Here is an 11,172-nt window from a genome sequence, read left to right as displayed (position 1 = left end):
AACACAACGTTGTGAGCGAGCCAGATTCCCGTACAAAGATGGCCGACCTCTGCGGATGTCCGACTTCATTGGCCAGCAGCAGTGACGAGGCATCTAGTGTTCTATAACTGCAAACATCTGCTTCTTCTTCTTTGGAGCAGGTGGTGACCAGAAACTTTGGTGCACAGCGCCACCTACTGTGTCTCTTGGTGAATGTACTTCATGTACTTCCAGATCACCATATTCACTTCAGAGATCTGTAAAACAGCAACAGCATTTATTTTGCGACACCGGGCTGTGGTGGAGGAGTGGCGTGAGCGGACCATGAGGACATATTGGGGAAACTAATGAGTTTTTGGACGATTAAAGCCGTTTTGGGAGCCGGCGCCATGGATGCCCAATTAGCTAACAGTATATGGAGGTCTGCAGCTCGACTATGGATCTAACTTTCTCCCGGACCACTTTTCGGATCAGAAAACCCTTCTGAGTGAGTATATTGTTATACATCTTTCTATAAACAACGTGAAAACTGTTTAAACCGAACTTATCCTTTAACATTATTTTGTGTTTACCTAACATCTGTTGCAATCGTTATGAGAAGTCCTCCATCTGATTGGACAATGCGTCATGTGTTTGATATGGTAATGAGACAGTTGTTGAGAGAAAGAAAAAAACATGTTTGTACACAGTTCCACAGTGATGGAAAATGACCATGTGACTGGATACTTAAATTGTGACTCATTTCTCCTAGGAATTTCACAACAAGCACAATATTAATGGAAGCTTGCTTTGCAGGAACTCAGAAGCATGGCAGCAGGAGAGATTGTGAATCACACCCATGTTGATTCCACACATCCCTGCTATGAAGTTGACATGGTTTCTCTCAAACTGAGTAACAGTCCTTCTTCAGAATGTGTTCTGTTGCATGTTTTCCTCAGCGCTGTGTCTGTTGCAACTGTGTGTGGAAACCTTCTGGTCCTAATCTCGATTGTTTATTTCAGACAGCTGCACACTCCCACTAACTTCCTCATATTCTCTCTGGCTGTGTCAGATCTACTTGTTGGTTTGATACTCTTTCCGCTGTGTACAAAGTCCCTTTTTAACTTCTGTTCGCAGTCAATGAATGTATTCTGCAAAGTACGACTGTCTTTCGATCTAACGTTGAGCACAGCTTCTGTTTTGAACCTATGCTGTATCTCCATTGACAGGTACTATGCAGTGTGCCAGCCTCTGACATACAGAATGAAGATCAATACTAATGTCGTTGTGATCATGATCGTGTTGACCTGGTGCACAGCTGTTTTTATGACAATTGTGTTTTTCATTGAAAAAAATAACTCTGGAGAATGTCAAGAAAATTGTTCTTTCGGTGGTGGTCTTTCAAACCCTTTAGGACCCGTGTTCTCATTTTACCTCCCAATGGTCACGATGGTGTGTATCTACCTGAAGATTTTAATGGTGGCACAGAAACAGGCACGCAGCATCCAGAACACACACTCTCAGAGCACAACGTCTGGAACAGCTGCTGCAAAAAAGGTGGAAGGAAAGGCAACCAGAACTCTGGCGATTGTCATGGGAGCCTACGTGGGATGTTGGGCGCCTGTTTTCCTCTGTTTGCAGATAAAGGTTTTCAGTTCTGTGTCATTGCAAGTTGCAACACTTGAAATCCTTGGCTGGATCGGATTGTTTAACTCACTGCTCAATCCGTTCATCTACGCTTTCTTTTACAGCTGGTTCAGATCAGCTTTTAGACTGATCCTGACTGGGAAAATATTTCAAAGTGATTTTTCTAACTCAAAACTCATTTGACATACTGCACAAAAGTGTCTTGACAGATCTCTATTGTATCATGTTATAGGAACAAGAACACACTTATTGCTTTGAGATTTACTCTGGGGCAGAGTGCAGTGAGCCAATCATACATTCTATTTTAATTATTATATCTGAATTGAATTGAAAATATTGTTTCTACATTATTCAAAGTGCTTGGTTACTGAGTGCAGCGTCCTCAGCATTTTCATCAGTAGTCCTCAGTATTTTCATCTGAAGAGAATAATTTAACCACTTAGGAAGAAATTAATGATGCACTGTTACATTTAACCTTCTGTTTTTCCAGACATTCTGTATGCCATACGTTCATTTGATTGTTTGGAACAAATATAATAGTACAATATTTATTACTGCATCACAATCAGCCTGAAAACTCCTTTAATACAAATTACAAATGCATATGAATATGATGAGTAAGCCCTGTGACCCTGAACCGGAGAAGTTGTATGCAACATGGATGGATGGATAATATTCTTTTTACTGTTGAAAATTGTACAAAGTTTTCCTTGAACAAATACAGTAAGCAGAAAGAAATGGAAAAACACACATTAAGATATTATGTTAGGTTGTACATGGAAAGCAGGTCAGTAATGTATAGATCATAAGTGAGATTCACACTTATCATCATATTCAAATAACGACTTGGATTCGACATGCATTGTGGGACATTGCTGTGTTTTAACTCAGGGTTTTCAGATCTCTACGGTTCTGCATTTGTTTATTGTTTATTCATTGTCTGCATTTGTTCAGTTTTCATTACAGGTTTTGTGAATTGTATGACACTGAGAGTAGGAATGGTGCTGTGGCTGGCAGGGCTTCTGTGTGCAATGATGAGTTTTTGTACATCAATAAAAGTCATTATTACTAATTGTGTTAATCTTTTAATCTTTTCATCATTCCAATTCTAAGTACACAGTGTAAGTGCTACATGATTATTATAATGGAACTTTGAGTAGTTGAACTTTCAACTCATTAAAAAAAAGTGAATTTTAAGTCTCTCGAACACATGAGATGTGAAGAAAAGTCGGAGGCTACCATTGTCATAACTGATATCATCATGGTTGTTCGCTACTGGTTATTTGAGTAATTTAGCTGTCTTGGGTCAATTATAATGGCATTGCAAGGCTTCTTAAAAAGATTGTAGCGGGATTGTCATGGCCAACAGATATGTTCTAATACATTAGCCAATTTTGCTAAAGAAATAATAACATAACAGCATTGACATATCTGTCAATGCTGTCATGTCCGAGTTCTGCTCAATTTTAAAATAGCCTGTTTTTTTTTCTTTCATTTTAACACTGCAGACGACTGGCTGCTAAACCTGCACAGAAATGTAACACAGAAAATCCCATGGACTTTTGTTAGGAAACAAAGCTGGTAGTTATCCAGACCGTGGAAGCTGCGGAACCAGGTATCAAATAACAAATTTGAACATCAGAAGAGACTTAACACAGATAGCCATTAGTCTAAAACACCGCAAGACAACACATTGACTGGGTCCACAGCAAGAACACGAAGAATGCAGAGTTATTAAAGATGTACACGATCTTGCAAATATGACCTCTGATCTCTGAGAAGATCACAAGCAGGCTCGAGGCCCTTGGGACTCAAATGACTGGTAGCAATCTCAAAGCACAGATCACAGCCCCCTCCCCCGCGCCACAGACACACAGACACGCACACACACACACACACACACACACACACACACACACACACACACACACACACACACACACACCAGGAAGACATCCAAGCAGCGGTCCAGAAGGGGTCAATGGAAGGCCCCGACTGAAAACCTGGCAGCCATAGGTCCAAGACCCCAGGTAGACAAGATCGCCCAGGATGGGCAGAGCAGAGGGCCCAGGACCCCAAGAGCCCAAGAGTCAACCCCACCCATGCAGATGGCCATGACCATAACCAGGAGAACCGGCCCCCACAGGCGATTACCCGGCCTGGGCCAGCGCGACAATGTGTGTATGGCATCAAAAACCGAGCGTCACCAGCCTGCGGGTACCATAGGCTGGCGGCATAATCCAACCCCAGCTGCACAGAGTTCCAGTGTACCCGGGAGAGGCAGTCAGTGACTGCATTGCTTTTACCAGCAACATGTCTAATGTTGCTGGTAAAAGCAGCATTAGACATGATGGCCAAGAGGTGGTGCTGCTGCTTCACAGACCATGGCTCTGTCGTCTTGGACATGCTGAAAGTGGTCCACAAAAGTGGTGAACTGATTGGAAAAGCCGTTTGGAAATGAGTCAGTTGTTCTCAGTGGAATGTGTTGTATTTCCTCTCATTGTCCCGCAGCTGCTTACTGAACAATATGAGAGGTTGCCAGGCTCCGGCCACCCACTGTTCACATACTGCCCTCAGTCGGTAATCCAAGGTGCCTGTTGTGAATGCACCCAGCACTACTGGGGAAAAATGCACCAGCATAGCAGTGTTAGAGTGCACAACCATGGCCCTCCCATATGCCAGGATCCTGTCTGGGGACCAGTCCACATCGTGCTTGGCCATTCCGCCCCTCAGAGCCTTGCACAGGGGGAGCATCAGATAAGCTTCACGTGCGATGAAGTGATGGTCGAAGTTCACCATGCCAAGGAACTCCCACAAAGACTTGATCGACGACCACGAAAAGTAGCAATCACCTCTACGTTCATAAAACCACATCATGTAAGAAGACCTAGTGGCCAAGAAACTCAATTTCTGTTGTACATGTTGGTGGGGACCTGGATGTGGGGATTGCTCTCCCCTTGCCTTCCAGGGGTGTTTCCCAGGGAACATGATAGGTCAGTGGTGCAGGAGGAACCAGTGGAGGTGGGGCACCCCCAGAGAAGGGTGCCGCCTACCAAATCAACTGCCAAGAGAGGTCCTGCTGAACCTGCTCTTACCCCACTCATAGGGCCTGCACCTGCTTCTGTGGAGGTGTACAGTCATTATAGCCATCTGATTAGGCCTCCCTTGGGGGACAGTTAAAGCTCGTGTCCGGAGTTTTCGTTCGTTTCCAACGTATGTATCATTTTTCAACAGAGCTTAGATGTGTCAGTGTGGTTCGATACTACAATATAATATTAGCATAAAGCAATATAAAAATTTATTTATGAGCCCCACCTTCGTCTCATAGACCCCCATGTTATCCGAAAAAGCGCCGGTCAGCGTCAGCCAATAGATTTCGAGCTTCCACATTCTCGTGTTGTCAATCAAAGTGTGGAGCAGCCAAAGAGCACAGCCGCTCGCCCAGGCAGAGGTGAGTTAGCTACGCAGCAGCTGCCGCGCTTACCTCGGATACATCCACTGTCTGCTGAACATCCACTGTAAACAGCTAAACATGGAGGATGCTGTAGGACTCGGAGGCTCTCATTTTCACCCGACAGATAATAGCGTGCATAATTAAAGGGGCGTGGCTTGGTCGCTCATGAAAGTAGAGGGATTAAAAAAAAAAACTCTCTCTTTCAAAACTCCGGACACGAGCTTTAATGCTAATTTTTGTGATTTTTGAATTTACATATATGTGTGTGTGTGTGTGTGTGTGTGTGTGTGTGTGTGTGTGTGTTGTATGTGTGTGCAGGTTTGCAACAGTAATACTTCACTGTGAGAGGTGAGAAGGAATATGGTACTTAATGAGTTTGATTACTTTAAGATCAGGGAAATGATCAGGTCAGTCCATAACTTCAATGCATTAATCATGCAGGAACTGCTGAGATACTTTAACCATTTGAGGCCAATCAGTCAACTTGTGGATGTCGGGCCCTTGCACCACACTCCTGGAGTCTCTTTCGGACAGTTTAAAGAGACACAAGCATATTGGTGACCTGCTAGAAGTCAATTTGCAGGACCCTAGCAGTACTCCTCATATTCCTCCTCGCACAAAGGACGAGGTATCAGTCCTGCTACTAGGTTGTAGCTTTCCTTCATCTACTGGCATAATGGCCTGTCTCCTGGTCTTTCCTCCAGGTTCTGGACAATATGCAGACAGACACAACAAATGTTTCTTGTCAAAGGTCATAACGAAATGCAATCCCGGAAGAGCTGCATTGCCCGAACAACATCTCTTTCTGGTGGAGAACGCATCATGCTACTTCTTTGGGTGAGAGCCTGAAAGTGAAAGTGAAAGTGACCAAACATTAGCCAGAAAGAAAGAACCACGAAATAGCCTATTGTCACCAGCTGCAGAACCACTACTTTTTTAGGAATTGTCTTCCTATTTTCCTTTAAGTTCCACATCTTGTGTGTTCCATTTGCAAAACAGCAGGTAAAATACATTCACAATCAGCGTTGCTTTTTAACTGGACATTCTGAATTGACAGACGTGTGAACGACTTGGAGGTACACTGTGCTGTTTAAGTGTTAAAAAATTGTGGCTACAAGCTCTGCTGTCCAACTAATACATTCCTTCTTGTCACATTGCTACTACTACTGGATGTATTCCTACCTGTCAAACAGTTTAGATCCCTGTCCCCCACCCGAACCAGTATTTCAGTTCCTCCACACATTCTGCCTGTCCTGTCCTATTCTTTTCTCTCCTTCTAACCCTTCACCCAAACCGAACAGCAGAAGCCTGCCACCTCACTTGAGCCTGGTTCTGCAAAGATTTCTTCCATTTAGAGATTTTCCCTTTCCACTATTGCCTATGTTTTCTCAATAGAAAATGTGAGGTATTTCTCTGTATAAGTGTCTAGAAACGACTGTGTTGAATTTGGAGCTTAATGAATAGAATTAACTTCGGTTGAATTAGTTTGTTTGGAATTTTTGGGTGTGTTGTTACGAGAGGTCGTGAAAAAACTTGAGAAACACCCACAATGGTTACAACATTGAAATGGATTGTTTCCAACTCCAAAATGAAACCACCATGCAATTTGAACTGAAACATTAGTGTGTACATGAGACCTAATTTAAGTGTTAACGAACAGTGATTAATTACATGAGAGTTTCGATGGTGATTAACATTGGTTTAAACATTTTTGATGATTTTAGAGTGAAACACATTAGCGGGGGAAGAAAGAGCAAAGTGGTCTTTGCACACCCCTGTTTCCAATTCCTTCTTGGTGTGTGGGTGTGTGTGTGTGTGTGTGTGTGTGTGTGTTCTCGTATTTCTATCCTTGTTGGGGCCAAATGTCCCCACAAGGATAGCAAAACGTGGAACGACGTGCCTTGTGGGGACCTTTTTCCGGTCCTAAGTAGGAGAAACAGTGTTTTCTTGACCATGTTGTTGTTACTGAAAAAAGTAAAAGTGCAAAAACATTTCTTTAGGGTTAGGCTATGTTGTGGTGTGGGTTAGGGTTAGGGTTAGGGTTAGGGGCTAGACATGAATGGGAGTCAATGGACGGTCCCCACAAGGATAGAAATACAAGACTGTGCGTGTGTGTGTGTGTGTGTGTGTGTGTGTGTGTGTGTGTGTGTGTGTGCAGCTGCGGGGGGTGGGGGTGGGGCGGCAGATGTGTGGTTAGGGAGGAGGGGTTGATGGGGCAACAACCAGCCGGGCAGCATTTTAGCTGGCAAAATACACAGATTGCGCGTTGAAACAAAAAACTACAGATCATGTTACCGGCCTCCAGCCTAGGGGTGCCTGGGCCAGTAGCGTTGTTGCCTCACAATCATAGGAAACTGTGGAGCAGTAAAACGAGACACGATTATGCGTGTGTGACCGCTGAAAGCGCCATTTTAATTCTGTCACTTCTATTATAAAAACACATTTCAACAAATTCAAATTCAAATCCATCAAAGCACATCAAACACATTCAACATAACATAAACACTCTATTCACAATTAACAGGTTAACTTCAAAACTCATCTTCTTCCCAGAATTCAAACAGAAATGAGAACATCTCATCAGTGCAATATCATGAGGCGGCTGCCTTCATACACTAAAGTAATACAAAAATAACTTTAATAACTTAATAACTTTACATTTTTCATCCAACTCATAACAAACAGAGAGAACAGGTTCTTTTGCATTCCCCAAAGTTCTTTTACAGCTATTCTGTATATAATTCAGTTCACAGCAGTCATGAAACATTCAAAGATTCCCACACGTTGCCACATTGCGGTAACTTGAAGCTAACAGCTAATAGGGGAAAACACGAGGCATAAACCATGCTCAAACTCTGCAATTCAACAATCATTCTGCACACCCGTGACATCAACAGCAACACAAGAGTATAACCAACCTCTCGGCTTAAGGTTAAGTGATAAAACATCACGTTCAACATACCTGTGGAGCAGTAAGTCGAGACACGATTATGCATGTGTGACCGCTGAAAGCACCATTTTAATCCTGCCACTTCCTGGACAGTGCGCCTCAGCAGCATTTTCCTTACTGATCCATGGTAGTTGAGTGACACCTACTGTCACAAAAGGGCCCCCACAACAAGTGGCATGTGGAACATGATATAATACTTGAAACCATCAACCTAACAACTTATGATTGTGTTTTGTTTTTCGGGTTTCTTGTTTTAAATGTGTGTGTGTGTGTGTGTGTGTGTGTGTGTGTGGGGGGGGGGGGGGGGGGGGGGGGGTGTCAGTTTTTTTCTATTTACTTTTTATTTAAGGCTTGTTTCCATCCTCTACAATCACATACATGACGAAAATATGGGGCACCCCACCCACGCATAGAGCTCATCCCATCTGCCGCTCACTCTCCAGCAGACTCAAGTGATAACAATGATTTTTGTCGTTGGTTGTTGCGCTATTTTAGCCCGCCCATTTCCCTTTTTGATTGACAAGTAAGTGAGACGCTTGCAGACATTTTTTGATTTCTCCGAGTTGGTAAGCAGCTTACAGTTAAGTCGGCCCCGACCAATTCGGCCCCTTGAGAGCCCTTGCGTGAGTTTGCATGGGGCCGACTTGACCGTATCCCGGGGTGGCGGGGTAAGGGAGGAGGGGGTGGGCTGTGCAGGGCAGAGCTGGAGAGAGGAGGGAGGGGGCCATGAGGGTTTTGGAGGTTGTGATACCCTGGATCTTGGGGTATGAGGCTGGAATGCTTGGGGGGCTATGGCCTGGGGTGGGTAGCCACCCGTGTAGGTCGGTTCTCCTGGGTATGGTCATGTCCCTCTTCCTCAGTGGGTGGGGTGTGCTCTTGAGCTCTAGGGCCCCGGGCTCTCGGCTCTGCCCACCCTGGGTGCCCAGTGCCTGGGGGGGCCGGTGCCTGGCCACCGGTTGTGTGGGCCCTGAAGGCCGATCTGGTCTGCTTCTGCTCTTCTCAGGGATCAGAAGTCATATATCCATGATCACTGTCATATCTGCATGATCATGCTGATGTTTAACCAGTCTTCATATTCTGCATGTGGACTCAGTGACATTGTTATCTTGTTTGACTAATGGCGATCTGTAATAGACCTCTCCTGATGCTCTGGTGTAATTTCTTACCTGGATTCCCAGTTGGCACACCCAACTTCACTACCAGGTATGTTCTCCAGCAAAAGTTCGTAGGATGCCCTCTGTCATATCTTTATGCAGGTCGATTAGCCGGTTGTCTGGAGTGTTGATATTAATTAAAAGACTGTGATATCTTTACACTCCCCTCCTTCTCTCCATTCTTTTTGTTGTTGTTTTTTGCTTGTCTGTTCACTTGTTGGATTATTTTACATTCTGTCTCTTTACCAGTCTTTGTGTCCCCCTAACAGGTCCAGCAATATCACGTATCAGGTCTCAAAATAAATAAAATAAAGTGAGAAATGCATGTTAACAAGAGGAGCTTTATACCTATAAGCTCTTCTTGGAAGAGCAAATCGGTCGGGCACAAACGGCAGCCAGACCTCCATTCTGCCTTTTCCATGCTGGACAGGATAGGTTAAAAAAAAAATAAATAAAAGGAGAAAATTCCTTTAACATTATGTTGTGTTTATCTAACATCTGTTACAATCGTTATGAGATGTCATCCATCTGATTGGAAAGTGTGTTATGTGTTTGTTATGGTAATGAGACAGGTGAGAGAGAAAAAACATGTTTGTACACAGTTCCTCAGTGATGGAAAATGACCATGTGACTGGAAGCCTTACATTGTGACTCATTTCTCCTAGGAATTCCACAACAAGCACAATATTAGCAGAAGCTTGTTTTGCAGGCACTCAGAAGCATGGCAGCAGGAGAGATTGTTAATCACACCCATGTTGATTCCACACATCCCTGTTATGAAATTGATATGGTTTCTCTCACACTGACTAACAGTCCTTCTTCAAAATGTGTTCTGTTGCATGTTTTCCTCAGTGCTGTGTCTGTTGTAATTGTGTGTGGAAACCTTCTGGTCCTAATCTCTATTGTTTATTTCAGACAGCTGCACACTCCCACTAACTTCCTCATCTTCTCTCTGGCTGTGTCGGATCTACTTGTTGGTTTGATGCTCTTTCCTCTGTCTACAAAGTCCCTTTTTAGCTTCTGTTTGCAGTCAATGAATGTATTCTGCAAAGTACGACTGTCTTTCGATCTAACGTTGAGCACAGCTTCTGTTTTGAACCTATGCTGTATCTCCATTGACAGGTACTATGCAGTGTGTCAGCCTCTGACATACACAACTAAGATCAATACTAATGTCGTTGTGATCATGATCGTGTTGACCTGGAGCACAGCTGTTTTTATGACAATTGGGTTTTTCATTGCAAGAATGAACTCTGGAGAATGTCCAGAAAATTGTTCTTTCAGTGTTGGTTTTTCAAACCCTTTAGGACCCGTGTTCTCATTTTACCTCCCAATGGTCACGATGGTGTGTATCTACCTGAAGATTTTAATGGTGGCACAGAAACAGGCACGCAGCATCCAGGACACACACTCTGAGAGCACAAAGGCTGGAACTGCTGCTGCAAAAAAGGGGGAAGGAAAGGCAACCAGAACTCTGGCTATTGTCATGGGAGCCTACGTGGGGTGTTGGGCACCCTTTTTCCTCTGTTTTCAGATAAAGGTTTTCAGTTCTTTGTCAGTGCAAGTTACAACATTTGAAACCTTTGTCTTGATTGGAATGTTTAACTCACTGCTCAATCCATTCATCTACGCTTTCTTTTACAGCTGGTTCAGGTCAGCTTTCAGACTGATTCTGACTGGGAAAATATTTCAAAGTGATTTGTCTAACTCAAGACTACTTTGACATACTGCCCAAAGGTATCTTGGTAGATCTACTGTATTGTGGTATAGCAACAGGAACACACGTCATTGCTTTGGGATTCACTCTGCAGCAGAGTGCAGCGATCTAAATCATACACTGTATGTATCTCAGTCATACCTTAGATATGTAATGATGAACTGTGAGGGATTTGGAGTGAGGCCCTAACAGAATACTTTTTTGTTATTTCTGTTGTGTTTGCGTAGACATGATTGAAATGAACTAAAATACTCCATCCAGAAACCATAATGACCATAAAAATGTATCACTG

The 11,172-nt window shown here is 43.6% G+C and overlaps 2 protein-coding genes across 2 annotated transcripts; both read left to right on the top strand.

Annotated features, from left to right (window-relative positions):
- The first annotated feature begins 786 nt into the window (after positions 1-786).
- Positions 787-1,788, top strand: LOC115402373 (trace amine-associated receptor 1-like). Its single transcript, XM_030110881.1, has one exon. It carries the CDS (start codon positions 787-789, stop codon positions 1,786-1,788), a length of 1,002 nt encoding a protein of 333 aa, XP_029966741.1.
- Positions 1,789-9,884: 8,096 nt separating this feature from the next.
- On the top strand, positions 9,885-10,886 carry LOC115402372 (trace amine-associated receptor 1-like). The gene has a single exon (XM_030110880.1). It carries the CDS (start codon positions 9,885-9,887, stop codon positions 10,884-10,886), a length of 1,002 nt encoding a protein of 333 aa, XP_029966740.1.
- The last annotated feature ends 286 nt before the right edge of the window (positions 10,887-11,172 follow it).

Source organism: Salarias fasciatus, chromosome 15 (genome assembly GCF_902148845.1).
Source record: "Salarias fasciatus chromosome 15, fSalaFa1.1, whole genome shotgun sequence".
NCBI lineage: Eukaryota > Metazoa > Chordata > Actinopteri > Blenniiformes > Blenniidae > Salarias > Salarias fasciatus.
The sequence above is the reverse complement of the archived record's forward strand: the minus strand, read 5'-3'. Positions and strand labels throughout refer to the sequence as shown.

What these genes read in the sequence shown, in the direction of transcription:
- LOC115402373 (XM_030110881.1), top strand. Translation starts at nt 787, where the DNA reads ATGGCAGCAGGAGAGATTGTGAATCACACCCATGTTGATTCCACACAT.
- LOC115402372 (XM_030110880.1), top strand. Translation starts at nt 9,885, where the DNA reads ATGGCAGCAGGAGAGATTGTTAATCACACCCATGTTGATTCCACACAT.